The sequence below is a fragment of the Rhinolophus ferrumequinum genome, chromosome 3 (genome assembly GCF_004115265.2).
Source record: "Rhinolophus ferrumequinum isolate MPI-CBG mRhiFer1 chromosome 3, mRhiFer1_v1.p, whole genome shotgun sequence".
Lineage (NCBI taxonomy): Eukaryota > Metazoa > Chordata > Mammalia > Chiroptera > Rhinolophidae > Rhinolophus > Rhinolophus ferrumequinum.
This window is the reverse complement of record NC_046286.1, coordinates 11,103,399-11,130,970: the sequence shown is the minus strand read 5'-3', so window position 1 is coordinate 11,130,970 and position 27,572 is coordinate 11,103,399. Positions and strand designations below refer to the sequence as shown.

Below are 27,572 nucleotides of genomic sequence, written 5' to 3'. Positions count from 1 at the left end.
GCCTGAGCCTTGGTGACCGGGCCTCACGAAGCCGTCACTGACAAGATGAGACCTGGGTGATGTTCGAGTCCCTGTGATCACAGGTCCTGCTGGGACAAGGTCCTACTGAAGGGACGAGGACAAAGGGGCAGAGAGGTGACCCCGCCGAGGAGTGACCACGTCAGAGCCCACGATGCACTGAGCCCCGACTGGGCTCAGGCCGCGTCCACGCTTGGTCCTCACAGCCTCTCCTGTCGCCACCTGCGACAGACTCAGCACAGCAAACACACGGATTCTGGAAGGTTCTCAGGTCTTCCATTTATTTCGTCTCCAACTTTAGGATTTTCTCCTTTAATTAATCCCTCAACCGTTCATAGCAAGAAATGAAAAAACAAATTCATATCCAGATTTTTATTTCCATAGAAAGAAAAACGTTGCTGCTCAGTGAAACATGAAGTAAAGGCGGGGATGGAAACAGCCTCTGCTGGAACAGGACAGTGGGTCAGGGAAGAGACTCGGTCAGTGTGGGGAGGGGGCGTGGAGGGCAGGGGCGGGCAGTCTCCCAGCTCCTCACATGATGCGAGAGGAACGCAGACACACTCAGATGCCCTTTGCAGAAGGAGAGCTCAGAGCCTCCTGTGTCACAAAGTGGGGGCGTGAACAAATCTCGCATCATCAGTCCCCACAAGGCAGCTGTCTCACGCTGTAGAAAAAAATAATCACGAACAAATTCAGGTTAGTGGCTGTAAGTGGTGACATTCCCAACAGTCCACCGCTGCTCAAACTGTCCCAAAGAATCCCCAGTCCCCAGTCCTGTCCCCTCTTCCCCCCTCCCCACTCAGGCCTCCAGATCTCACCTTTTGAAGCTGTGAGGGACACATCAGAGCCCTGGGCACTGTCACCACCTGGGGGAGAACAAAACAGGATGTGGTCAGAGCCCACAACAGATGTGGCTAAAGGAGGAATTATGGGGGTGGGTGAGCTCCCCCAAGGGCTTCCATCTATTCCAAGGGTCGCAGGGATCACCCCCTCCATACTCACCTGCAGCCTGAGTGTAGCTCCCTCTTTTTCCACCTGTGGGAAGAAAACATCACATGAAAAGCCAAAAGGAGGCAGGACCATGACGTCCTAAAGGAATCCCCTGGTCCTGGACCCCAGAGAAGTTTCCAGAACTGTGATTACAGACCCGTGGCAGGATCAGGAAACCAGAGGAAAGTACGTATGTGGGGACTGGACCCACCACCCTCCTGGAGGTCTGTCCTCAGCAGGGACCCTCCGCTCTGACTTGTGACTACTGAGAATCAGGTCCCCATCACCAGAATCATCAAGGTGATAAACCTGTCCCTCATTTATTAATTTCACACGTGCATTAATAAAGTGTTAGCAACTAGGACTCCCGACTGGGAAAGCACACGTGTGTGGATGGTCCTTCCCACTAACGAGGCAGGACACACGTCTACCTGGGGCTTGAAACCCCCCAGTGGGACAAGGCACCTCAGTCCCTGCCCCTTCCCTACCTGAGCGCTTCCTCCTCCACAGCACGACTCCAGTGACCACAACTCCAAGGAAGACCAGCCCAGCAATGATGCCCACCACCATGCCAGCGGGGATGGCGGCCTGAGGAGGCGGCTCTGGAAGGGAAGGGCAGGTGAGGGCCCTGACCCCCAGGCCTCAGCCCCGACCTGAAGTCCTCCAGACGCCCCTGCTTCCCCTGAGAAGAGGCTCTGTGCCCATGGCCCCTCCGTACCCCATCTCAGGGTCAGGGGCTCGGGCAGCCCCTCGTGCTGCACATGGCACGTGTATCTCTGCTCCTCTCCAGAAGGCGCCCCCACAGCTGCCCACTTCTGGAAGGTCCCGTCCCCCGCAGGCCTGGTTTCCACGAGCTCCGTGTCCTGGGTCAGGTCCTCCCCATCGCGCTGCCAGGTCAGGGTGATCTCCGCAGGGTAGAAGCCCAGCGCCCAGCACCTCAGGGTGACGTCACGGTCAGAGGTGCGGTGGTGGGTCACGTGTGTCTTTGGAGGGTCTGAGGAGAAGGGTCAGAAAATTCAGGACCTTTGCAGCCCCCAGGGGACCCTCCACAGTGGTCACGTGACCATCCCGAGACAGGTCAGGACAATTGGGGGGGGGGAAGGGAGCACAAAACCAGACACCACACTGGACACAGGATCCGGGATAATCTCTCGTCTTTAGAAAGTTCTAGAATCGGGGTGAGACGGCCCAGGGTAGAGACAGGTCTCCGAAGGAGAGAAAAGGGCTTCCTGGCCCCGAGCTGGGTGGAGGCCACGTGACTCAGAACAGCTGGGGTCAGAGGTCAGTCACACTGTGTGCGGGGCCGCGAACAGGGCCTGAGACAGAAAGTCCCCCGGTTCCCAGAGCAGCTGCCAGAGTCACAGGGAGCCGCTGAGCAGTTATCTCTGAGATGGTCCCCCCTCCTTCCCCGGAGACACTGCACCCCTAACTGTCCCTGAGGGAAGGGGGCCCCTGGGTCACTCCTGGTACCGGATCTGAAACCCCAGGCGGATCCATGTCCCGGGGTCGGGGAGGGGGGTCCGGGGTCGATCCCATTCCCTCCCCTCCTCGTAGGAGCCCCGGCCCCTCTCACCTGCGCGCAGCAGCGCCTCCTTCCCCTTCTCCAGGTATCTGCCGAGCGACTCCACGCACAGGCCCTCCAAGTAGCCCCTCCAGTGCTCCGCCGCACCGGCCGCCTCCCACTTGCGCCGGGTGATCTGAGCCGCCGTGTCCGCCGCGGTCCAGGAGCGCAGGTCCTCGTTCAGGGCGATGTAGTCGGCGCCGTCGTAGGCGACCTGCTCGTACCCGCGGAGGAGGCGCCCGTCCGGCCCCACGTCGCAGCCGGACATCCACTGGAGAGTGTGAGACCCTGACCCCGGCCCGCCGTCAGCCCCGACCTTTAACCCCGACCCTTAACCCCGACCCTTAACCCCGACCTTTAACCCCGCCCCGCCCGCCCCGCGGTGACGGCGCCTGAACTGAAAACGAAACCGGGTCCAAGTCCCCGCGGGCTCTTCCCGGTGGACGGGCCGGGCGGGTCCCGCAGCCTCGGGGTGAAGCTCGGACCCGGAGACTCGGGGAGACCCCGGCCCGTCCGCGGGGTCGTGACCGGGACCCGGGCCGCGTCGCTCACCGGCGTCGCTCTGGTTGTAGTAGCCGCGCAGGGTGTTCAGGCCCACTCGGTAAGTCTGTGCGTTGCCCTTCTGGACCTGCGTCTGCTGGTCCCAGTACCCCGGCCTCGCCTGCTCCACCCACGGCCCCTCCATCCACGCCGCCCGCGGCTCCATCCGCGGACTCGCCGCGTCGCTGTCGAACCGCACGAACTGCGTGTCGTCCACGTAGCCGACGGCGATGAACCGGGGCTCCCCGCGGCCGGGCCGGGACCAGGAGGTTTTGAAATACCTCATGGAGTGGGAGCCTGGGGACGGGGAGGGGCTGAGGCCCAGGCGACCTTCCTCCCGGCGCGGGTCCCGGGTCCGAGGGCGAGGGGCCGGGAGGGGCGGGGGGCCCGGGAGACGGAAACGGGGGGACGGAGGGGGAGGGGGCGGGGACCCGAGTGGGCGACCGGAGTGGGCGGGACACGGGGCGGGGGTCTGGGGTCTGGGCGGGGGGGACACATCCTCCCCGGGTCCCGCGCCCCCACCGGGCGGTCCCCTCGCTTTCCCCCCGCGGAGACCGGTCCCTCCCGACCCCGCACTCACCCGCCCGGGTCCCCGTCAGGCCCAGGGCCCCCGAGAGCAGCAGGAGGAGGGTTCCGGGGCCCATGACGCGCATCCTCGGGGTCTGGGGACAATCTGCGTGCGGGCGGGTCCGGGGACACTTTATAACCGGAAAGGCGGTGACACTGATTGGCTCCTCTAGAAACGGGACACGCAATGGGAGTGAGAACTGGGGCCGCGTCACGAGTTTCCAGACAGGAGGCCCCGACACAGGTTGTGAGAAGGAGAAGTGAAACCGCGGGGAGCTGGGGACTCCCCGACACTGAGCTTCCCCGCCCCACACTCCGCCCTCCGGGGACCTGGGACTCTGCCCTGTCTCCTCCTCCTGCTTGGAGTGCTCTGTGTCACACTGTCACCCTGAGTCCTGGCTCAGGGACTGTCTGAGGAACCAGGGCTCAGCCCCTTTTCCTCCTCTTCCCGGAATCCCTGTCCCTGAAATGGACGCCCTGCCTCCCACCCTTTACCTCTCCCCCAGGACTGTTCTGGAAGAAGACACCCCCAGGGAACTTGGTGCCACAGAGTGAGCTGGCCCTGGGAATAAAGGAAGGGCAGGGCTTTCCTCTTTAACCCTGGAGAAGTTGTGCCCGAAAACACCAGCTAGAGATTCTCATAGACACCAGTCTCCTTGTTGTTTGTTAACTACAGTGGGTAACAGTCTTGGAAATCCCTGGTCATCAGGAAGCTAATCTGTAAAATCGTGATCTGTCCCCCTTGGTGAGGAAATGTGTGTAAACATCACTGCAGCCAGACTCTCAAAGCTCCTAAGTCTTACTTTCCCAGACGTACACCTGTGACTCCGGGTGTTTCTATTGTAAAATGATCTTCCTTCCACAGCCCTGAGTTTGTCTGTTGAGTCCCGGCATCCTCAATACAAAGAAGCACGTGGAAGCAGTTTGTTACCGTGCATTTCAGCGAGGAGCATGGACAACCTCAAAGCTGCAAGTGTTCAAAGCAGGTAAAATGCCCTTCACCAGTGTTCCTGTGTTGCGTGTTTTTATGAATAATTCACATCTCAGCGGTGTGCATATTTTATTGGGACACATTATTATTTTTAAACTGATTAGCCTAAGGAGGCGATTAGTGTTTAGGCAGCTCCACAGAACACCCCGCTAGGTCCCAGATGATTTACTAAAGATCTATAAAACAACTTATTTCAACCTGAGAGTTCCACTGCTTTAGGATTCGTTACCTCTGCCTCTTTCCCTCCCCCTGCTTCTCCAGCCCTCCTCTGTCTCTCTCACCCCTCAGGCCCTCTTCCCCCCTTAGTCCCCACCACCCTCTCAGTCCTGATTGTGGCACTAGTGCCACCCCCTCACTTGCCAGCCAAGGACTGTTCTCCCCACAGGGATTGGCGATCCTGCTGATGCCAGTGAGGCTGTGTCATTTCTTCACTAAAAATACTGCAATGGCTCCAAATCACTCTGGGAAGCTTCTAGAATGTAAGGCACATGAGCACAGGGGCTTTGGGCTGTTTAGGTCAAGGTTGTACCCCAGGCATTTGAAGCCATTCCTGATAGATAGTGGGCATCAAATTATTTGTTGAATGAATGAATGATTGTATTACAATTTATATCACATAAAATAGTTACCTGAAAAATACAAAAAAGGAAATATTACAAACTAGTGGGCATAACAGTTCATAAATTCATTCCAATGGAAAAAATGCCGTGTGCTTATTTGTTGCACAGTTGAGCCTGTGTATTAGTTTTCTATTGCTGCGGAACAGATTACCACAACTTAGTGGCTCAAAACAACCCCCACTTATTTGCTCCCAGTTCCTTAGAAATCCAGGCTCGGTGTGGATGGGTTTTCTGCTCAGGGTGTCACCAAGCTGTGTGCTCATCCCAAGCTCAGGATCTCCCTCCCACCTTACAGAGAGCTGTTAGCAGAATTCAGTGTTTTCCAGTTGTAGGTCTAAGGTCCCTGTTTCCTTGACAAGTGTTAGCAAGGGGGGTGCTGCCCCAACCCCAAGTGTCCCCCAGCAGTCTTTGCCACGTGGCCCTCCATTTTCAAAGCTGCCAGTAGAGAAAATGCCTCACACTGAATCCCTCTCACTTGGAATGTTTGCTCAGGAGAAACCCCAGTCAGTACTCACCTGATTAAGACATTGCCCTTGGATAGTCCCAGTTCTTAAGGTCAGCTGATTTGAGACCTTAGTGACATCTGTAGCATCCGTTCCCAGCACCTATATTAATGTTTGATTGCATAACTGGGAGAAGGTGAATAACCAGGGTTGTTACTAGGGACCATCACAGAATGAGCCTAGGAGGGCCTGCTCTTCCCTTTGTGTTTATTTGGGTCACATTTGGAAATGAAGTTCCAGTAAATAGATTGTTGTGAGTGGTAATAAAATGCAAACCAAATGACATGTGTCATTTAATTAATTTAGAGCAAATAAAAAAGTGCAATACTTCTTTCTCTCTTTGGACACTGTATTAGTCCTGTATGGCAGCATAACAAATTACCCAAAAGTTAGCAGCTCAGAACAACAAAGGGGTATTTTATCCCAGTTTCCCAGGGTCAGGAATGCAGGAGAGGTTTCCCTGAGCGCTTCTGGCTCAGGGCCTCTCTCCACGTTACAGTCAAGTTGTCAGCCAGGGCTGCGGCATCTGAAGGCTTGACTGGGGCTGGAGGACTCGCGTGAAACACGGCTCAGTCATGGGGCTGCTGGAAGGGGCCTCATTTCCTTCCTGGGTGGTCCTCAGTTCCTCGCCGGGGGGACTTTTCCATAAGGTGGCTAATGACTTAGGGAGTTTCTTGCCTAAGAGCAAGTGATAGGAGAGACAGACAGACAGAAAGAGAGAAAGAGAGAGACCAAGACGGAAGCTGCAGTTTTATGTCTTAGACTCAGAATCACATACCATCACATCAGCCTGATGAGAAGTGAGTCATTATGTCCAGCTCACACTCAAGAGAGAAGGAATTACTCCACCTCTGGAGGACAGAAATGTCAAAGAATTTACATACATACAAAATTTACAATTAAATGTTGTTTCAGGACTTTTTAAGCATAATTCTTTTTTCTGATCCTTTTCTTTAATGCCTTAAATTTCACTCTTAGAAAGTAACGATTCGAAGTTTGAGACAGAGACAGGAGATACAATAACATTTGTAAGTTTTTCTTGTAGAAGCCTTTAATAACAATGTTTCCTACAATAAGTTGCAACAAAGTTGAGAACATATAGTAGTTGATCACACAGTCTAAAGCCTGAGCGCCATAACATTAATGCCTTTACAATAACTATCTTTGCTTTTTCTTAGAATTTTCAAATTTGTTTCATTAAGAATGTCAGAAATATTGGCTACAATGCCAATTTTCTTAGTGAACGTCATCTTCAAAAATATTTGTCTAATGAAATCGCTTTTCAATGTGTTAGAAAAATGTGAATCTTATGCCTCAGCCTATGGTATCCTCACAACAATTTTGTCGTGATACAGTGGGCAGCGATGGTTAACGCTTATCTAGGACCAACTGTCCGGTGGCATCCTAGAATAAATGTCACATCTTTCACTGTGTGTGTGTGTGTGTGTGTTTAAGATTTTATTGGGGAGGAGGAACAGGACTTTATTGGGGAACAGTGTGTACTTCCAGGAATTTTTTCGAAGTCAAGTTGTTGTCCTTTCAATCTTAGTTGTGGAGGGCGCAGCTCAGCTCCAGGTTCAGTTGCCATTGCCAGTTGCCGTTGCCAGTTGCAGGGGCCCAGCCCCTGCGGGAGTCGAACCGGCAACCTTGTGGTTGAGAGGACGTGCTCCAACCAACTCAGCCATCAGGGGGCTCAGTGGCAGCTCAGCTCAAGGTGCATGTTCAATCTTTAGTTGCAGGGGGCGGAGCCCACCATCCCTTGTGGGACTCCAGGAGCCAAACAGGCAACCTTGTGGTTGAGAGCCCACTGGCCCATGTGGGAATCGAACCAGCAACCTTCAGAGTTAGGAGCACAGATCTCCAACTGCCTGAGCCACCGGGCCGGCCCTTATTGCTGGATCTTGATAGGAATTACATTAAACCTGTATGACAATTTGGGGAGCACTGTCATTTTTACTATGTTAAGTCTTACAATCCATGAACGCTCCATTTATTTAGATCTTTGATTTCTTTCATTAGTGTTTTGTAGCATTCAGCATACAATTCCTGTATATGTTTTGATAAATCTACATCTAAGTATTTTTGTCTTTTGTGAGTGTTTGTAAATGGTCTTGCATTTTAAATTATGATTTCTATGTGCTTAATGCAGTACATAGAAATACAATTAATTTTTGCATGTTGATTTTGTATCCTGCAACTTGATGAATTCACTTATTCTAGCACTCTTTTTTTGGTAGATTCCTTGAGATTTATTTTTACATAAATCATCATGTCATCTGCAAATAGGAAGCAAAAGTGAGAATGAACATCCTTGCCTTGTTCCTGATTTGTTGAGAAGCATTCAGTCTTCCACCATTAAGTATGTTAGCTGTGAGTTTTTAATAGATGTTCTTTATCATCGTGAGGAAGTTGCCCTCTATTTCTAGTTTTCTAAGAGTATCATGAATGAGTGTTGCATTTTAAATGCTTTTTAAGCTTCAGTTGATATAATCGTGATTTTTTTTCTTCCTCAGACTGTTAATATGGTGGATCACACCGATTAATTTTCAAATATTGGACCAGGTTTGCATCCCTGGAATACACTTAACTTGGTTTGTATAAGTATTTTTATGTACTGCTGAATTCTGTTTACTAACATTTTGTTACGATCTTTCGGCATCTATATTTACGAGGGATATCAATCTATAGTTTTGTTTCATTCTACTATCTTTGGTGTTGGTATCAAGTTCAATGTGGCTTCGTTTTTCTCTTTTCCAGAAGGGATTCCATAGAATTGATGTTAATTCTTCTTTAAAAGTTTGGTATAATTCTCAAGGGAAAAGACTGGGCCTGAAGATTTCTTTTGCAGGAGGTTTCTAATTACATACTCAATTTCCTTAATAGTTACAGGGTATTCACATGATCCATTTCATATTGAGCAAGTGGTGGTAGCTTGTGCTTTTGAGGAATTGGTCGATTTCATCTAACTTGTCAAATTTGTGCGTAGAGTGTTCCTAGTATTCCCTTCCTGTCCTTTGGAGGTCTGGAGGGACCATACTGAGGTCCTGTATTGGTCCTGATGTTAGGAATTTGTGTCTTTTCTCTGTTTTTCTGGGCCAGTATTGCTAAAGATGTGTCCATTTTATTGATCTTTTCATAGAACCACCCTCTTGTTTCATTGATTTTCTCCATTGTCCTTCTGTTCTCAGTTTCATTACTGTCTGCTCTTCTTTTTGTTATTGTCTTCATCATATTATAAATGGGGAAGGGTAAGAGAATGTAAAGAGAGGTAGGTTTCTCCACACCACTCAAACTGGTAAAATGTCACCATGAGTTATGTACACACACATACATACCTAGGGCAACCACTAAAAAGCTATACAAAGAGATACACTAAAAAACCCTATAGATAAGTTAAAATGAGATTCTGAAACATGTTCTAGTAACCCGCAGGAAAGTAGGAAAAAGAAAGCAGAGAAACAAAAAACAGGGCACACACAGAAAACAAAAAATAAAATAGACTTAAACCTACCAATAATTACCTAATTGCTCATCCAGGCTGTCATGCCGGGTGGTCATGTGGGGTCTCTAGTCTCCCTTCCCGCAGAAGAATGCAGGACGTGGTGAGGCCAAAAAGGAACATCCACGGAGCCATAGATAGGGGAGTCACACCACTATAGTCTTGCTGGCGGCTGGGTTGGAGACACAGGAAGCAGGAGCCCCACTGTCTGCAACCTGCCGTCCACTTCTCTCTGCCAACCAACTTCACTTGCTAGCTGCAATCCGCTCTTACTAGCTCAGCCACCGTCTTCTTGCTAGCTCCTATTTTTCTGTTAGCATAGCCACAGCAGTTATATTAGTGGCCAATGGCTCACTGGTTACAGCTGACGGCCAACTGGCCACAGCTGACGGCCATCCAATCACAGCTGATGGCCATTTACTACCTGAGCCAGCACCTTTCCACGTGAGGCCGAGAGCCTGGAAACTGCACTCCTGGCTCTGTCCTCACAGGGGCCTTCTAACATCTGTGTTACTCAATGTTGGTGTCTTTTGATCGTCTTTTCTTAGTTGGAGATTCCTGGTTCTTGGTATGATGAATAATTGTCAATTGAAACCTGGACATTTTGGGCATTATGTTAAAAGACTCTGGATCGTATTTAAACCTTGTGTTTTAGCAGGACTTCTCTGACCCTGGGTGAAAAGTGGGGCACCAGCTTATTACCACCAGGCAGAGGTGGAGGTCCAGTTTCTTCTCTTGGCCTCCATTGACATCCTGGGGGGAGGGGGTGGAGGGTTGTGGGGACAGAGCCCCAAAAAGCAGTTTCCAGGCTCTCGGCCTCACATAGAAAGGTGCTGGCTCAGGTAGTAAATGGGCATCGACTGTGATCAAATGGCCATCAGCTGTGGCTAGTTGGCCGTCAGCTGTAACCAGTGAGCCATTGGGCACTAATATAACTGCCGTGGCTAGGCTAGCAAAAAAATGGGGGGCTAGCAAGAAGATGGTGGCTGAGTCTGCAAGCGGCGCAGTGAGGGTTGAGAATTGTGTTGCTCCTGTTTCCTGTGTCTCCAACCCAGCCGCCAGTGAGAGTATAGTGGTATGACTCCCCTACCTATGGCTCCATGGGTGTTCCTGTTTGTCCTCACCATATCCTGTGTTCTTATGTGGGGAGCGGGAGCAGAGACCCCGCCTGACACCCTGAACGACAAGGGTGTTGAGAAAACACTCCTCATAACCGCTGGGTAGGGTGGGACTTAGGCCTTCCCTGTGATACCCGTCGGCCTGACGGGAAGGGGGTGCCTCATCACTGCTACCCATGTGTCCCCTACAGCCATTAGTGGGGGTGGCCTTGTTAAAACTGAGCAGTGGTGAGAGTCCTGGCACTCCACTAGTCCTTCTCTGACATGTCCACAATGGAGAGGCTGAGGGGCCCTCATTACAGTGGGACGAGGTGGGTGTGGGAGTCCTGGTCCCCATGTGGTCTCCACTGATTGTGTCCCAAGGGAGGAAAGTCCTGGCTTCCCATTTGGCCCACCCAGGATGGGGAGGGGGCATCTTACTATAGCCTGGCCGGGGTGGGAGTCTAGGCTCCCTGCTCAGTGTTTGGGGGGCCGGGGAGATGAGGCTGAAGGTTTTCAGTGGTGTTTGGCTGGGGTACACCAGTTCGCATCTAGAAGTTTCTGTCTTGCTCATGGCAGGCATTTCTTTGGGCTTTTTTCTGGGCTGCAGTTGCTCCAGTACCTACTTTGGGATACAGGCTGCAGCAGGAAAACCAGGGGACTCACCACAGTGTTGTTCTCAGGTCCTGAGGTCTCTAGCTAGTTGCTTTCTTCTCTCCACCTTTCAGTCGTCTTGTGTGTGCTTTGTATATATAATGTCCAGGATTTTTAGTTCTACTTCATGAGAAGAATCGACTCCATCTTCCCTGAAGTGGGAGCTCTCATACAATCAGTTTTTGAAAATTTAATTTGGAACAGATTCAATGGTTCAAAAAAAATAGATAAAAATGTATCTAAACAGTGAAAAATCTATTCTACACGGTCCCCCTTCACTCCCCCATCCTTTCCCAACAACCATCGTTTTTCTCCAGAGTATTTTTATTCTTTTTCTCCAGAGTATTTTTTAAATGTATATGACTATATAGCCTTAATGTTCATATTTTTTAAAACACAAAAGCTAGCCTATCAAAGGCAGAGTTGTGTCCCTGACAAAATATAGACTATGTTGGAGATCAGTGCATATCGGTCCGTAGGGAGCTTCTTTCGCTTGTGAAAATGCAGAGAATCCATTGAATGGATGTACAATAGCTTAGACATTGAGGTGGTTTTCAATCTTTTGGAATTATAAATGGTGCTGTGATAACCAACCATCCACATACTCTCTTCACATACGTGTATCTGTGGGGTACATTCCAGAAGTGCGTATCCTGAATCCCTGACGTCCTGAGATACACATGCCTCCTGAGACAATTGCCAAGAGGCTGAAAGACGACCCTTATTAAGGTTCTGTCTACAAGGTCTGACACTTAAGTCACGAACTCATCCTAGAAAAAGGGCTACATACCTCACTGCTGAATATCACTACCTTCACCTTTGAAGGACTCCCCTTGGGGAGCTATGCACTGATGCCAGCGCCTAGTCCACCCTTCAAAAGCAATTTTGTAACTCTTTTTCTGGAATGGCCATCAGAGCTGTCATCGTATTCCCTTTGATGACCTGAATGTCATAAAAATGTCTTCCTTTCAATATTTCCTTTATGTTTGGGTAAAGAAAAAAGTCATTGGGGGCCAGATCAGGTGACTAGGGAGGGTGTTGCAATATAGTTATTTGCTTACTGGCTAAAAACTCCCTCACAGACAGTGCCCTGTGAGCTGGTGCGTTGTCATGATGCAAGAGCCATGAATCGTTGGCGAAAAGTTCAGGTTGTCTAACTTTTTCATGCAACCTTTTCAGCAGTTCCAAATAGGAAACTTGGTTAACTGGTTGTCCAGTTGGTGCAAATTCATAATGAATAATCCCTTTCATATCAAAAAAGTGTAGCAACATTCTTGCAACAAGTTTGCGAACTTAATTGTCCAATCTTGCATTCCCCTGCAAAGCTCCTGGTCAACCTGAAAGATCAGTCCCTCCTACCAGACACGTGACCATGTGGACCTCTTCCGATGAGAAGGGAAGGAGAAAGGCAGAATGGGCAGGTTGCTGGAGAGGACGTGTTTTCCCCCAAATCTGTTTCTGTTTTGTTACCCTCATGAGCAGACTGCAACGTTAGAAGGCTCTAGAATGGTTAGGATAAGCTGTTTCCTGTGATGGTCCCTCTCAGCGTCCTCTGGGTGGTGTTTGAAAGCCACACTGTAGGAAGGTTGGGAGCACAGAGCAGGGATGCAATAGAGGAGCCCCTTTCATCTGGGGGCCTTGGTTTATTTTTATCTGCAGAATGAAAACATGGGGACGAAACTCTGTGGAGAGAGGACCCTTACCCTTCTTCATCAACAGGTGTCTGCACAAGGGCGCATGCAGGATTCCGTGTGAAGGGAGGATCCCACTGCTTAAGGAAAAGGAGCCGAGGAGGACGAGAAAGACAGGAGGAATAAAGATGGGAAGAGGGGAAGTAAGGAGAGCACTGCGTCAACTACCTCTAGGTCCAGGTCGATCGCGTGAATGGAGAGGAGGCCACAGTGAGCAGGCTCTCTGGGAGGGACAAGTGTCTCTGTTTGATTTTGTTTTTAACGTTGGGATATGGTTTGTATGCATAATATGCAGTTCTTGGAGTTTCGACAAATTCATGGTCATGCAACCATCAGCACACCCAGACACAGAACAGATTGTTACCCCCCCAATTCCCTCAATGAGAAGTTTGTGCCCCAATCGTTCTGCCTGTTCCAGGATGTCACAGGTATGGGACCACGCAGTGTGAAACACTTTTTTTTTATTGAGGTGTAATTAACCTTCTGAATCTGGCTTCTTTCACAGTGCCCCTGAGATTGAGCATTTCTGTTACGTGTCTCTGTAGTTCGTTCCTTTACATTGCTGAGGAGTACTCCTTTGTACGGATAAACCAGTTTGTTTCTTCCTTCTCCAGTTACAGGGCCTTTGGGTTGTCTCTGGTCTTTGGCAGTTATGAATAAGGGCACGATAAGTGTTTGCATCTGGGTTTGGTATGAGCATAAAGTAAACTTTTTGCTGGGTTGTATGGAAAGCGAAGTCAGGGTGGGACATGGAGTAAGGCTTCAGTTGGTCATGTTAATTTGGATGATGGAGCGGACAGAACAAATATGTAATTAAAGTGTTAGCAAGCCCGTGAGAGCATACCACGTGGAAGCTGAGCCTCCAGAGAGGGCATCGAGACTCCCTGTCACCAGGGCACTTGTTCAGGACAAGGCACACACATTTCTTTACTGCTTTCTCGGCAGGGGTGGTGGTGGGGAAGGTGCGAGGCTCCTGGGACCTCTGCTTACCTCACTGTCCACTCCACCAGTCGTGAAAAAATTTTCATCTTATTTTACTCATGTACACATTGTTGTAAAAATATTCAAACAATACAGAATAGAATGTGAAAGTCTCACTTCACACCCGTCACACACGCCTACCCACAATCCTGTTAGCATGGTGAGGTGATCCCTGCACACAATTGTCTCTGTTTTGGGACATGCACCCACATACGCTGTCTCTATGGATATAGCTTTATTTTCATTTTAACTTCTAGTAATGAGGTATGATGACATGTGTCACTCAGCCGCTATATTTAGTGTTTGGACCTAAATAGTTTTTTGGTGATCTGATCTGTGCATGTCAGGACACACAGATCTGCCTCATTCTTTCTAACCTGCTGCGTAATACCTTCTATTAGAGATGTAGCATCCTTTATTTACAAGCATCCTTCGTTTTATTGCTAACTTTTATTGTGCTTCACATATGCTGCATTTTTTTTTAATAAATTGAAGGTTTTTGCAACGCTGCATGAAGCAAGACTGTTAGCACCATTTTTCAAACAGACTCAGATGATGGTTAGCATTTTTTAGCAATAAAGTATTTCTTAAATATGTACATTCTTTAGACAGAATGCTATTGCAATTTGATAGGCTACAGGATAGTACAAACATAACTTGTATGTGCACCGGGAAACCAAAAAAATCCACGTGACTCGCTTTATTGTGATATTCGCCTTGTTGCGGTGACCTGGCCCCGAACCCCCAGGACTCTGAGGTGTGCCTGTAGTTCCTTTCCTATTCTCGGCCAGTTTGATTTATTTCTAAGTTTCATTATTATGTAAAATGTTGCGGCAGATAACTTTTTACATACCTCTTTTTGCACATGTGATTATATTCTCTTACATACACACCAGAAAGGATTGAGTGATTTTCAGGAAGGGGCTGCACATTTAATATTTTGAGAAATCTGGACAGATTGATTTCCTAAAAGGATGCACTGATTTATATTTCCGCCAACAGCTGTTGAGACTGCCAGTTTTCTCACAGCCTTATTGCCATTGGAAATGACCAATCTTTCAAATTTTTATTAATTTAATGGGTGAAAGAATGATCCCCCCCATTGTTTTTATTTGCATTTTCCCATTTACTGATACCATCGATTCTACCGTCATATGAGCAGTTTTGGGGGTGTTTCCTTGGATTGACGTTTCTATCCATCCTTTTCTGTTTCTTCTATCGAGTAGTTGCCCTTTTCTGTGATTTTACAAGTGCTTTGTATGTTCTGGATATTAATTTTTGTATAACATATGTCATTTTTTTCTATCCTGTCACTTTTTAAAAACATAGTTTATAGCATCTTTTATCATACATAAGAATTGTTTTTTTAAAAGTGGGAAACCTACCAGTCCTTTCCTTCTTGGCTTTTGAGTGGGGGAGCTGTTTGTATGGGGGGGGGCCAGTCCTCTGAGGAAAGGGTGAGTAGCGGTTCTCTCTTCTGAGGGAACGAAGCCTGTGAAGGAAGACCCGTTTTCTCACGGAAGGAGCTCACTTAGGATCACCCGGGATGTCTGAGAAAATACTGATTCCCCCCGTGTGCCTGAGCTCGCCTTGTGGAGTCCAGTTAGAGGGCCAGGGAAACCAGACCCAGGGTCAAGTACAGGGAGGACAGAGTCCTGCTTTGCGCCTGGGTCCAGTGACTGGCAGGTCACAGAGATTTGCTCAGATTGCCTCCTTTGCCCCCTCCCTGGGGCAGGAGCCTGGAATACAAGGTCAGGGACCCTGCAGGGCTGGGGGATGGGGCACCGTCCTGTGTGCCCAAGCCTGGAACTTGTCTCCTAGTGGGCCCTGTGGCTGCAGGGCCACTGCTCCCTGCCTTACCCCTCCTGTCCTCTACCTTCTGTCTGGTCCTTTTCCCCAACCCTCATCTGAAGCGCAGGGCCTGGTGGAGGGGGTGTTAGCAGCACCAGTAAGAGGAAAGGTCCTCCCAACCAAGCTACCCTCTCCTTGAGCTCTCGGATGGGGTGGAGCGGCTAAGGAAATGAGGTGGTCCCAGGGCAATGGGCTTGACTCATCGGGGCTCCCCGCCACTTCTGAGAAGAAGGAATTGAGAAGGACAAAGGCCTCCGTGGAGAAAGTGGGAGGCGTGGGGTGATGGGCTCTATGGAAATAGGGGAGAAGTGACGTGGAGCCAGGAGAGCTCCCTTCACCCAGGTACATGGAGGGTCTTGGGCCTTGAGAAGCCTCAGCTCTGCCCTCCCAAGGCAGCCACCAGAGACTGAGGTGCTCCTGCCTCCCTCTTGCTCAGCGTCCTCACCCCCTCAGGCGGGTGGGCAGGCAGGGGAGACACTGAGAAGTCCAGGGAGGAAACTGTGGTCAACTGTACACTGCCCACTCTTTTTCCTTTTACTCTCTCTCCCTGCACACTGCTCATTTCCTCGGTCCTGGTTTGACCCCTCTCCCCCAGAAGGATGGGCTGAAGAGAGCTGCCAAAATCAGAGTCATTCTCATCCCGACCACCGTCCTAAACCTCGTTCGACCCCATAAGCCTTACACTTAGGTTAACTGCTAGGTCAGTGATGTGTTTCCACGCTGGGAGGTTATGTGGGTGTTGGAGGGGAGAGGAAAGGGACATTGGAAGTGCAGGGAGGGTCCCGGGCAAAGGGCAGAGGTGGGGAGAGCAGAGCTGGGATCCGGGCTTACTGAGCATGGGCCTCAGAAGGGCTGGTGGGAGGGGTGGGGCTGGCTCTGGAGAAGAGCAGGGAGGAGAGGAGAGGCAGCCTCAGTGCTGGGACACTGCTCTCTCTTAGCCCCCACGGCTGCCCCACCGACTGAGGCGTGGGAAATGTCGCTTGAAAAAATGAGTCGGAGAAAGAATCAAATCTCATATTTTCCTGTAATGAATTTCAGAGTTTTTAGAATCAGGAAAATGTTGATGTTGAGCCATAATTTACAAAGAAAAGAGAGAGAGAGAGAGAGAAAAACAATCCAAGAAACTTGGGGTGGTGTGTGCACCTCAGAGACCTCCTTCTGTGTTGCCCGTGTGGATTCCTGAAGGCTCTGAGGTGGGAGGGGGGGAAGAAGTGACTGAAGTGACTGGAGTCCACTGTCTGACCCTGTGCCCCCCTCCCCCCACCTGCCCCTCCTCCAGCAAGCCTGCTCCCTGCCTTACCTGAGCCCGTTTCCACATCCTCTTCACTCTTGCGTGGTCCCTGCACCTGTCACCCAGCTCCTCTCCGTTTTTCCTGGTTTGCCCCCTTCTCCCCGGAGCTCGCAGCTTTCTCTTATGTGAGCCTCTGTCCCTCAGGACTTAGGATAAGGCAGCGTCCTGGGCTGCTGGCCTTGGGTCAGCATTCCTGCAAGGGCAGTTGGTGGGAGGGACTTTCTGTACAGGTGAGTGTTGCTGAAGGAGGAATGAATCAGAGAGGGAGAGAGGGACAGGAGTAGAGGGAAGGGAAGGGAGAAACCTGGACCAGAGACCTGAGAGTTTACACCTGAAAGACAAAGGTGGGTTTGTAAAGAACAGCAGGATGGCTGCATTCAGTGTGGCTTTAACTTGTAGAGAGCCCTATCAATCATAATTTCCCTGCCTCTGTGTTCTCTGGCTGATGCCCCCTCCGACCCTCTGGGCAGGGACAGAAGCTGTTTCCTGCTCCATTTGCCCCCAGTTCAATTCAAACCCCAATCATGGACAAGCAGGGCTGAAAGAACTAGGCCGTTGGTCAGGAGGAATCCACAGACATGGGGACCAGGGCACTGGGGGGTGCAGGGCTGGAGCAGAGGGTGGAGTTTTGTTCCCTGGAGGACAGAGGGACAAAAAGGGGAGATGACAGGGCTGGCGTGGCAGCTGTGTTCTTGGGCCCCTGATCCAGGCCTGTGTGGATGAAGGTCCCACCTTCAAGTCCAGTGATGGCAGAGGAAGCCCTGGGGACCTCTCTGGCTTTGGCAGTGGGGGACACACAGATCTAGGTCCGTGGTGAGCCCAGGTCATTGGGAGCCCAGGTGGCCTGCCTGGAGGCAGAGGCTGCTGGGGAAAGAGAAGGGACAGTAGTCAGTGGGCAGCACAACCCACTCACTCATTCCTGATAGCAGAAAATCTGGAATAAAGAACTGGGATGAAGTGGGAACAGAAGCCCATCAGCCTAGGGGAAAACGAATTTTGGGACTGGGGACTGGGTTGTGAAGTCTTCTGGCTCAGGACTAGACAAACCTGTGGCCCGGCTGTATCGAGTGTCTGTGGAGGTGTTACTGGGTCCAGGAGGAGCACTTGAATAGGAGTCAGGAGGCCTGGGCTTCCCTCTGAACGTCTCTACTTCTGTGCCCGGGCCCTCTCTACCTCTCAGCCTCCTCAAGTGTGGACACAGCCACCGTCTTGAAGCGGCTTACATCTCTGATATCCATGCCCTTTCTCACACGTCTGGGGCTGTTAGGGAAGGAGACACCTCGTGGGGAATTTCAGGGACATCCCTGTCCTCCCTGGTTCTGTGGCAGAGCCAGCCTGGAGGTATTTACCCACTGCCTCAAGGGCTTGGCTAAATGCCTCGTATGGGCCCCCCTCTGGCTTCTGAGACTGTGAGCTGACCGCCCACTACTCCCACTGCTCTGCCTTCCCATTGAGATTCTGGGCTCGTCCCTCTGGAAAAGTGATGGGGGCTTTGGAGGATAAAGAGAAGACCATGGCTGTGGGGGGCGGGTGGGAGGACCAGAAGGGAAAGAAGTGGTGTCAGCTCCAAGGAAGTGGAAACTGTCGGTGTCCGTGGCTGGGTCTGCACCCCCACCCAGGGTCTATGAGGGGAGCCGTCTCTCCAGCAGGGGAAAGAGAAGGACAATAGCTGGGAGATGCCTGGAGGACAGGGTACCTGAGGGCCAGGGGCTTCCCTGGGAGGTCTCCCTGGAGAGAGAAACCTTATGTACACGTAGGTAAGATCGTGTCCAGTTTGGGTGTTGTCAAATGTCACGGAGCGCTACATATGGCACCAGCTTTGTCCTAGCAACGTGCAATAGGACTATGTTCCAGCATGTGACACTTGAAGGTTACTTGGTTGACTATAACCCAAAAATGTAGAAACACCTGGAAAAATTATTTTTATCATTTGTTATTTGTATAATCATTTTCACTTTCAATCTATCCTGTTTTTTTTTTTTTTTAAATTGACACTGGAACATGATTAACTACTTTAGACTAGCGTAGTGATTAGCTCATTCAAGTACTAGTGCACCGATAGCAAAACCAAAGTCACTGAACTTTTTGTGAAGAAAAGACATATCTTTTCTGAATGTAGCAGTGATAATAAGCCAAATGATAATAGTGGAATCGATTCCAAAGGCATTGTTCTTTCTGAAATCATTCCAAAGAGTTTGTACTGGTTTTATGTGAAGATGTAATCCCTCTTTGAGATAGGCAGAATGATGCCCCCACCCCACCCCCACCACCCTCGATGTCCACATCCTAATCCCAGGACCCTATGACTATGTCACCTTACGTGGCAAAAGGGACTTTTCAGATGTCAGCAGGTGAAAGACCTTGAGATGGGGAGATTATCTGGGTGAGGCCAATCTTCCATATTTGAAAGCAGGGACTGTTCCCCAACTATAGTCAGAGAGAGATGCCAGCGAAAAGGACCCCTGGCTTTAAAGATGGAGGGAGGGGGCCACCGCCGAGGAATATGGGAGACGCTAGCAGCGGGGGAAGCGCTCAGTATACAGCCAGCAAGAAAACAGGGCATCGGTCTTATAGCTACAAGGAACGGAATTCTACCTGATGTCTGAAGGAGCACTAAATGGATTTTCTCTACGAGCCTCCAGAAAGAAACCCAGCCTGCTGGCGCTTGATTGAGTCCAGTGCGACCCACACTGGGCTTCTGGCCGACAGAATTGCATTGCTTTAAACCACTGCATTGGTCGTAAGTTGTTAGGGCAGCACTAGGAAGCTATGACACTCATGTAGGGAGTGAGAGTTTTGTAGTTGTCGGAATGGTAAATACTAACACCCAGTGAGGTAGTTGTTGAGATGTACTGGCTAAGGCAGCAAATCCATCATAAAAACAAGTGGCATTTACATACCACACATAAAAACACAAGTTCTAAACAAACTAATTTGTTTTGAAAGACGAAGAGTATTGAGTTAACAAGCTTGAGAGTAATCAGTATTTCACATATAAAGTCTAGTGTTCCTGGGGCTTCTTGTGAAGTGACACTTTGTGTTGCTAAGACTAAAAATCTATCTACAATTGCCAAAACATTGGAAAACTACAACAGAGCAGTTTGCTTCACAGGGTTTGGTTAACCTGTGGCAAGAAAGAAAGCTTAAGCATCACTTTCCATCGAATCTTTAGCTCTATGTATCCAGAAATATTTAATGGCATGAAAGACCAAGTCTCAGAACAAATAAAGCTAGCAAAATATTTTTCATGGCAACTTGAAAAATGCACATATTTTCATGGCAACTTGAAAAATGCACATATATTCTTGACATAAGGTGTTCTTGTACTACATGAGCAATTTGAACATGATGATATGAAGGAATTCTTCTGTATCTTTTAACTTCATTGCCCAAACCACAACTAGCTCTGAACTGTGTAGAAATATGAAGGATCAAATTATCAACAAGTGGTTTGCGGTTTAAGATTTATGTTGGGGGTTTAGGAGTACCGTTTTCCCCCGAAAATAAGACCTAGCTGGACAATCAGCTCTAAGGTGTCTTTTGGAGCAAAAATTAATATAAGACCCGGTCTCATTTTACGATAATGTAAGACCGGGTCTTTAATATAATGTAATTTAATATAATGTAACGTAATGTAATATAATATAATACCAGGTCTGATATTAATTTTTGCTCCAAAAGACGCCTTAGAGCTGATTGTCCGGCTAGGTCTTATTTTTGGGGAAACACAGTATGTTCTGATGGCTGCAGCTGCTACATCGGGAAAACATTCTAGACCAGTCAGTGACTCAGATTAGGGAGACTTGGGCCAGAATGTAAGTCAATGCACTGCTTCCTTCATGAAGAAAGTCTCGCTATGACAAAATATCAGCTGAACTGAACGGTGTGCTTATCGATGTGGAAAATTATGAATTACATAAAGATGAATGTATTGAATTTGAAATCATTCCCTTTATTATGTGATAAACTGGAAACAGCAGGAACAGTTGTTTTTACATGCCCTGTTGCAATGATTACTGAGGGACACCGTTCTGTTGAGAAGGTTTGATCTATAGGAAGAACTCTTAATGTTTTGGCAAGATAGAGACCAGTCTAGTGAAGATGTGAATTGCACAGTCAGACTTGTTTATAAGCTAGCCTTGACGTTAACGTTGCCATGCAACATGTTTTTCACTGGCAAATAAAATCTAAGAGCAAAAGCAAAAGATAGAAGCTTAGAATAGTTTCTGTAAATTGTTATGACATGTTCTTAATTTAATAACAGTTATCAACAAAATAGGTTATAATCTTGATATTCCATATCTATAAAAATGCTCACAGAGAAACTTTAATAATTTGATAGGATGTTGCAGATTTTATTTTCTGCCAAAAGGGATATATGCATTGGAAATTCATAGATCCAGAATCCACTTTTTCATCCAAAGATAATTTGAGTATAACTATAAACTTATAAGATAAAATTTGGAACTAGCTACTAGTGGAGGATTGAACATGCATTTTGAAAATATAGCATCATTTGCTTCCTTTTGTAAAAGTTAAAAATAAAAATATTGAGCTTGTTGAAATTGCTTTAAAATTCCTTCTTGTATTTTTGTCAATATAACTCTGTGAGACCAGTTTTCTACGATGAGTGTTATTAAAATAAAGCATCAAAACAATTTCTTTATACATTTTCCCCTAAGAGTGATGGTGTCATTAATATTACTTAGATTAGGTAAGTTAATAAGCAAGAAGAATAATCATTTGTCACATTTAAGTCTTTAAATGTAGCTATACAGAGTATTTGTTCAAAGTATAAACATTGGCATTTAATATGGAAAATTGCTCTCTCACTTCTAACTTGTTGTTTAGTTATGACTGAGGAACAACAAAACATTACAGGTGTAATGTTAAGCCACTGTATCAGTCACCTATAGGCACCCTGTCAATGAACAATGTGTGATTTTTATAATTTAAAAATTTCCCCCTGTGCTATATTTGTTCTGGTTGTATTTGTTGAAATGCAATTTGATGTCTGTCAAGTCTAATAAGTATTTTAGGCTTGCACTTTGTATGTCTCTTTTTGGTCATTGTTTCTAGGAATTTATTTTTGTTGTATTTTACAAACAAAATAAAGTCATTGATGGATTGGAGGGGTTTTTTTTTAGTTTTTTTTTTTTTCAGGGTCCTCCACCACTCTCTTAGACTGCTCAGGCCGCTATAGCAAAGTACCACAGTTTGGGTGGCTTAAAAACACAGACGTTTATTTCTCACAGTACTGGAGGCTGGCAGTCTGAGATCGGCAGCCAGCATGGTGGGGTTCTGGTGAAGCCCCTCCTCCAGGTGGCCTCCTCACACGGTGGAAAGAGGATGAGAGAGGTCTCTGGTGTCTCTTTTATAAGGGCACTAATTCCATCCAAAGGGGCTCCCCCCCATGACCTAATCAAGTCCAGAGGCCCCACTTCCTAACACCATCATATTGGGGATTGGGATTTCAACATATGACTTTGGAGGAGACCCAAACCTTCAGTCCATTACAAGCACAGATACTTTGAGAAGATCGGATTTAGACTGAGGTTGGCAAACATTTTTGCAGAAGGCCAGAGTGCAACCACTTTAGGCTTTGTGGGCCTTATGGTCTCTGTCACAGCTTTTCAACTTTGCTGTTATAGCATGAAAACAGGCAGAGATGATACATAAACAAATGGGTGTGGCTGTCCCCAAATAGCTTTCTGTATGGACTGAAGTTTGTATTTCCTATAATTTTCACATGTCACAAAATATGTTTTTCTTTCAATTTGTTCCCCAGTCATTTAAAAACCACGTTTAGCTTTCAGATTATAGTTTGCTGACCCCTGATCTGGGCCAGGAGGAATGGACAGACCAACATGATGCCAACATGGTGGGGGTGGTTTGTGGCCAGAGGACACACATTTACTGAGCACGTACTATGTGCCAGCTACAGGTGCCTTCTCCAAAGGTGCTGGACAGTCTTGGGCTCCCCTGTGGCCAAGTCATAGGAGCTCCGGTCATGCCCAGCTGGTGTGTTTGAGCATCTTTGAGGAGGCTTGTACATCCTTAACACAGACAGAGTTGAGGTGGGTATGTGTGTGCACACCTGCGAGTCCCTTGGGCACAGGTTCCCAGCAGCCGGCCCAGGAGACCAGGATGGGGGAGAGGAAGCCTGGCTTATATGACTAGGAAACCAGGAGGAACCGAAAGGGGGCAAGGGGACCCCAGGGAAAGGGGCTCACCCGGAGACACTGCCAGAGAGGAGCTTTTGGACTGAGAGACAGAGTTGCTGGCAGGGTGGTAGATTCTACACCAGTAGTATCCTGCATTCTCCCTCAGATCGGCCCTGGTGACAATGAAGAGTCCCACACCGGGGTTGTCTCAGATTGAAAGCGAGGAGGCTGAGTCAGTGTGTGGGGCCTGGAGCTGGTGACTAACCTGGCGCATATGAGCACCAATAGCTCCTTACACCAGCCTTTCTTCTCGTAGGGCCCGCCCTTGGGTGGGTACTGGCACCGCAGGGAGGGTCTGCCCCACCAGGCTCTGCCATTGCTGAGTGTGATACTGCCCACAGCCTGGACAACAAGGCTGCCGGTCAGGGCCACGCCAGGACTTGCCCTCCGGCCCCAGAGCCACTTGCTCTGTACCCTGCTGTCCCAACAGTCCCCGTCACACCCATTCCCGTCCTCCCCATGCCCTTCCTTTCCTCCTCACCTGGGAGCATAGCATCAGCCTCAGGAGACTTGGGGCTCTGCAGGCCATACCACCATTTTCTGGTGTGCTGGTGGGAGGGGGTACGGGGGGTGCCTGGGAAGAGGGAACGGGGCACTGGATCTTATTCTGCTTGGCTCTTCCAGCCCCTCTGAGATAGACAAAATGGACAAAGCTGAGGCCTGGGTTAGGACGTGGGAGAGCAGGGAGGGCCGATTCTGTGGGCTGAGAGAAGCAGGGAGCTCCAGCTGCAGGTTTTGATGGGGCCCTGCTCGGTGGCGCACAGCTCCAGGTCTGGGAGATGCTGCAACTCTCCTGTGTGCCCAGCGCCCCTTCCCCACTAAGACCTCTTCTGGGGAGGAGCTGAGAAGGCCAGGAGGAACCTGTGGTCAAGTAGCGGACGGCTTGCTCTTTCTCTCCATCTGTGCACCGCCTCTGCTTTGAAGGGCCCTGGCTCTCTCTCCTACCCCCCCTTCAAAGGAGAGTCACGCTGAAAGTGGGTGACAAGCTCAAGGGTACTTTGAGGTCTGAGAGAGAGGCCTACGCCCCACTGGCCCCAGGGGTGGTCAGAAACTTCATGTTGGGGGCCTGCCTGGAACGTCAGTGATGTGTTTCCACCTGGGGAGGTTTTGTGGGTGCTGAAGGTGGGAGGAGAGAGGAAGTGGAGATTAAATTCTAGGAAGGAAGTGTATGGAGGGGGAGAGGACAGCTAGGAGCAAAGAGAGCAGGGGTCCTCAGAGGGGCTGGTGGGAGGGATAGATCAATGGCAGGGGTCGGGGAGGGGAAGGGAGCACAGGAGCAGGGACCTGGCATCATCTCTGTACCCTCAGCTCCACCATCTAAGGACACTAGAGAAATATTTGTGTGATTAATACACGAACACAGAGATGAAAGACTCGAACATCTCTTTCTTTAGTGAATGCTTGCACTTTTAAGATTTAATTTCTAAAAATGGAATCTCCAAAGCAAAAGATTTTTTTATATATAAAGAATATATACCCAATAATATGCTTTATGTAGTCAGTAAATATATATTACTCGATAAATACATTATTTAATAATATACACTTACATATTTATATACTTAATATATTTATGTGAGGTCTGACAATTACGTTCGTGAACTTGTTGCAGCATTTTTTTGTATCAGAGGGAGTATGCATTATGAATTTGTACCAACTGGACACCCAGTTAACCAAGTTCACTCTTTGGAAGCTCTGAAAAGGATGCGTGAAAAAGTTAGATGACCTGAACTTTTCACCAACAATTCATGGCTCTTGCATCACGACAATGCACCAGCTCACAGGGCACTGTCTGTGAGGGAGTTTTTAACCAGTAAACAAATAACTGTATTGGAACACCCTCCCCACTCATCTGATCTGGCCCCCAATGACTTCTTTTTTAACCTGAAGATAAAGGAAATATTGAAAGGAAGACACTTTGATGACATTCAGCACATCAAGGGTAATACGATGACAGCTCTGATGGCCATTCCAGAAAAAGTTCCAAAATTGCTTCGAAGGGTGGACTAGGGACTTGCGTCGGTGCAGAGCTTCCCAAGGGGAGTACTTCGAAGGTGACCGTCGTGATATTCAGCAATGAGGTATGTAGCACTTTTTCTAGGATGAGTTTGCAAACTTAATTGTCAGATCTCGTATACGGTTAAATATATGCTTATATATGGAGGGTGCCAAAAAAATGCATATGTTTTAAAAGATATAGTTATCTACGTATACTTTTCGAAGTTGAATTGAATTACTGTAGCAATGTGGAGTATGACGTTTGCTCAAAAGATGGCTTTAATCAAATGAATGGTAACGTTATTCATTATATTACAATTTTAATACAGTTTCTTCCTTTCTTAAAATGCGTATAAATTTTTTAAAAAAGATTTTATTGGGGAAGGCGAAGAGGACTTTTATTGGGGAACAGGGTGTACTTCCAGGACCTTTTCTTAGTGGTGAGGGCGCTGTTCATCTTAGTTGAGGAGGGCACAGCTTAGCTCCGGGTCCAGCAGGCAACCTTGTGGTTGAGAGGATGCGCTCCAACCAACTGAGCCATCCGGGAGCTCAGTGGCAGCTCAGCTCAAGGTGCCGTGTTCAATCTTAGTTGCAGAGGGTGATGCCCACCATCCCTTGCAGGACTCAAGGAGTTGAACCAGAGCCCTTGTGGTTGAGAGCCCACTGGCCCATGTGGGAATCGAACCAGCAGCCTTCTGCATTGTGGGTGCTGAAGGAGGGAGAATAGCATGGAGCTCCAACCTCCTGAGCCACTGGGCTGGCTGTCGTATACATTTTTTTGGCACCCTCTGTATTTAATAAACATATACTTATAGGTATATATGTATTTGGAGAGAAAATTAGGTGCCGTGTGTAAATCCAGTGGCGGCCAGTCTAATGCCGGCCCAGGGAGCTGTGTGTGCGGTTAGATCGCAATGGAGAACTATCGAGGAGACCTGATTCTACGTCTACTGCTTTGCCCCTCTTCCCCCAACCCCAGCTCCTACTCCTCACTCTGCCTCAGTGAAGTGTTCTCCTTACCATGGGAGTGAGCAGAGACCGAGGATAAGGGCAAAGAGACAGACAAAAGGAGGACGGATGCTATAGGGACATCAACTGTCAGTGTCCAAAGGACCACAGGTGGGAAAGCAGGATTGAGTTTTAGAGCTAGAAGAAAACCTCGGGAACAGTGCCAACCTCCCACATGCACATGTTTACAGGGCGTGCCCTCTCTCGGTGCCCTAAATAAGTTTGTGAGGGAACCGAGGCCCAGACTCCTCGGTGACCTGCTCATCGTCACACAGGGAGGTGGCGATGTTACCAGACCAGGCCTCCTGGCTTCTGATCGGGGCCTTTCTGATGAAGTTTGTCTGGCCCGCCGACAGGACAGGAAACCAAACTGCACACACAAGCAGAGGTGAGCTCCTGCGGGTTTCCTGGCCTTCACCTGGACCTGGGGGTCCCCTCTCTGACCCTAATGACACACCACATGGTGGAAGGGAACCCTCTGGGGGGGAGCAAGGTGGCCCTAGCCCCAACTGGCATAGAGGGGTGTCACTGGGTGTGAGGGTGTGGAGCAACTGCTTTTCCATGCCAATTTTCCTCTGGTCTGGCCAGTGCTGACCGCTGGGAAGGGACGCCCCCTCTCCCAAGATCACTCTTTGCCCACATTCCATGATCCCTGTGTCCCTCTAGCCTATGGTCGGCTCTGAGTTGTTCTTGGCTGTGTTGGTCCTCGTTCCCCAGGGGACAGGAAGCTCTCAGAAGGTGGCACCCACCCCTTTCTCTGCACGGTGGCCTCCCACCAGTGTGAGTGGGGTGAGCACCCTCGACACAGAGTTGAGGTCTCAGCACCCAGATGAGCCGTCTACTGGAGCCATCTGGACCCTGGCTTTCCTTTGCAGGTGGGACCTGGAGCCCCAGACATGGGAGCTGGAGGGAGGGGGCCTAGGCTTAGTGTGGGGCTAGCTCCCAGGGGGCTCACAACAGCCCTGTCACAGTACAAACTTTTGCAGGAGGAGCTGGGGCATGTCACTATGGTGGGATTTGGAGGTCCTTCAGAGGTGTCCTCAAGAGGTGGGGGCAAGGAGTCTCTCTCACATTAGCCGGGCAGAACACTGCCCTGAAGGCATGGGGCAGTGGGCTCTGCCCACCGTCTGAGAAGGCCACCCCGGAGCCTCAGCAGCTTCTTCTCCTGACCTCACTGTTATGCTCACAGTTACCTGGGGAAGTTGCTGGGAGAAGCTGATGATATTGTGCTCCCAGGGCATCCCTTCCTCTCCTCCACTCCCAGAATAGATCTGGGTGCAGATTAGGGCTCAGTTTCTCTGTCTATAAAATGGACATATTATTCTCTCATCTATTCTCTCTCATCTATTTTGGGTTACCGAGTTTCCTCCCTTGGAGCTTCTTGTCTCTGCTCCCTGCGCTGGGGAATCTGCAGGAGATCTTGGCAGCCCAGGGCATCCAAGCTGAGTGGATCTGGGCTCCTTTCTCCTCCGTCTACTCCATAACACA

The 27,572-nt window shown here is 49.0% G+C and overlaps 1 protein-coding gene across 1 annotated transcript; it reads right to left on the bottom strand.

The window, feature by feature from the left end:
• Positions 1-375: 375 nt before the first annotated feature.
• On the bottom strand, positions 376-3,850 carry LOC117018545 (popy Class I histocompatibility antigen, A-1 alpha chain-like). The gene is made up of 8 exons (XM_033099606.1): positions 3,690-3,850; positions 3,122-3,406; positions 2,582-2,857; positions 1,727-2,002; positions 1,497-1,610; positions 1,021-1,053; positions 837-884; positions 376-682 (listed from the first exon to the last, which is right to left on the bottom strand). The coding sequence occupies exons 1-8, from the start codon at positions 3,760-3,762 to the stop codon at positions 678-680; spliced, it is 1,110 nt and encodes a 369-aa protein (XP_032955497.1). The 5' UTR covers positions 3,763-3,850; the 3' UTR covers positions 376-677.
• Between the last annotated feature and the right edge of the window lie 23,722 nt (positions 3,851-27,572).

What these genes read in the sequence shown, in the direction of transcription:
- LOC117018545 (XM_033099606.1), bottom strand. Translation starts at nt 3,762, where the DNA reads ATGCGCGTCATGGGCCCCGGAACCCTCCTCCTGCTGCTCTCGGGGGCC. An exon ending in CTACAACCAGAGCGACGCCG is followed by an intron (nt 2,858 to 3,121) that starts GTGAGCGACGCG and finishes GGCCGGGGTCAG; the next exon opens with GGTCTCACACTCTCCAGTGG. An exon ending in GAGCTACACTCAGGCTGCAG is followed by an intron (nt 885 to 1,020) that starts GTGAGTATGGAG and finishes GTTCTCCCCCAG; the next exon opens with GTGGTGACAGTGCCCAGGGC.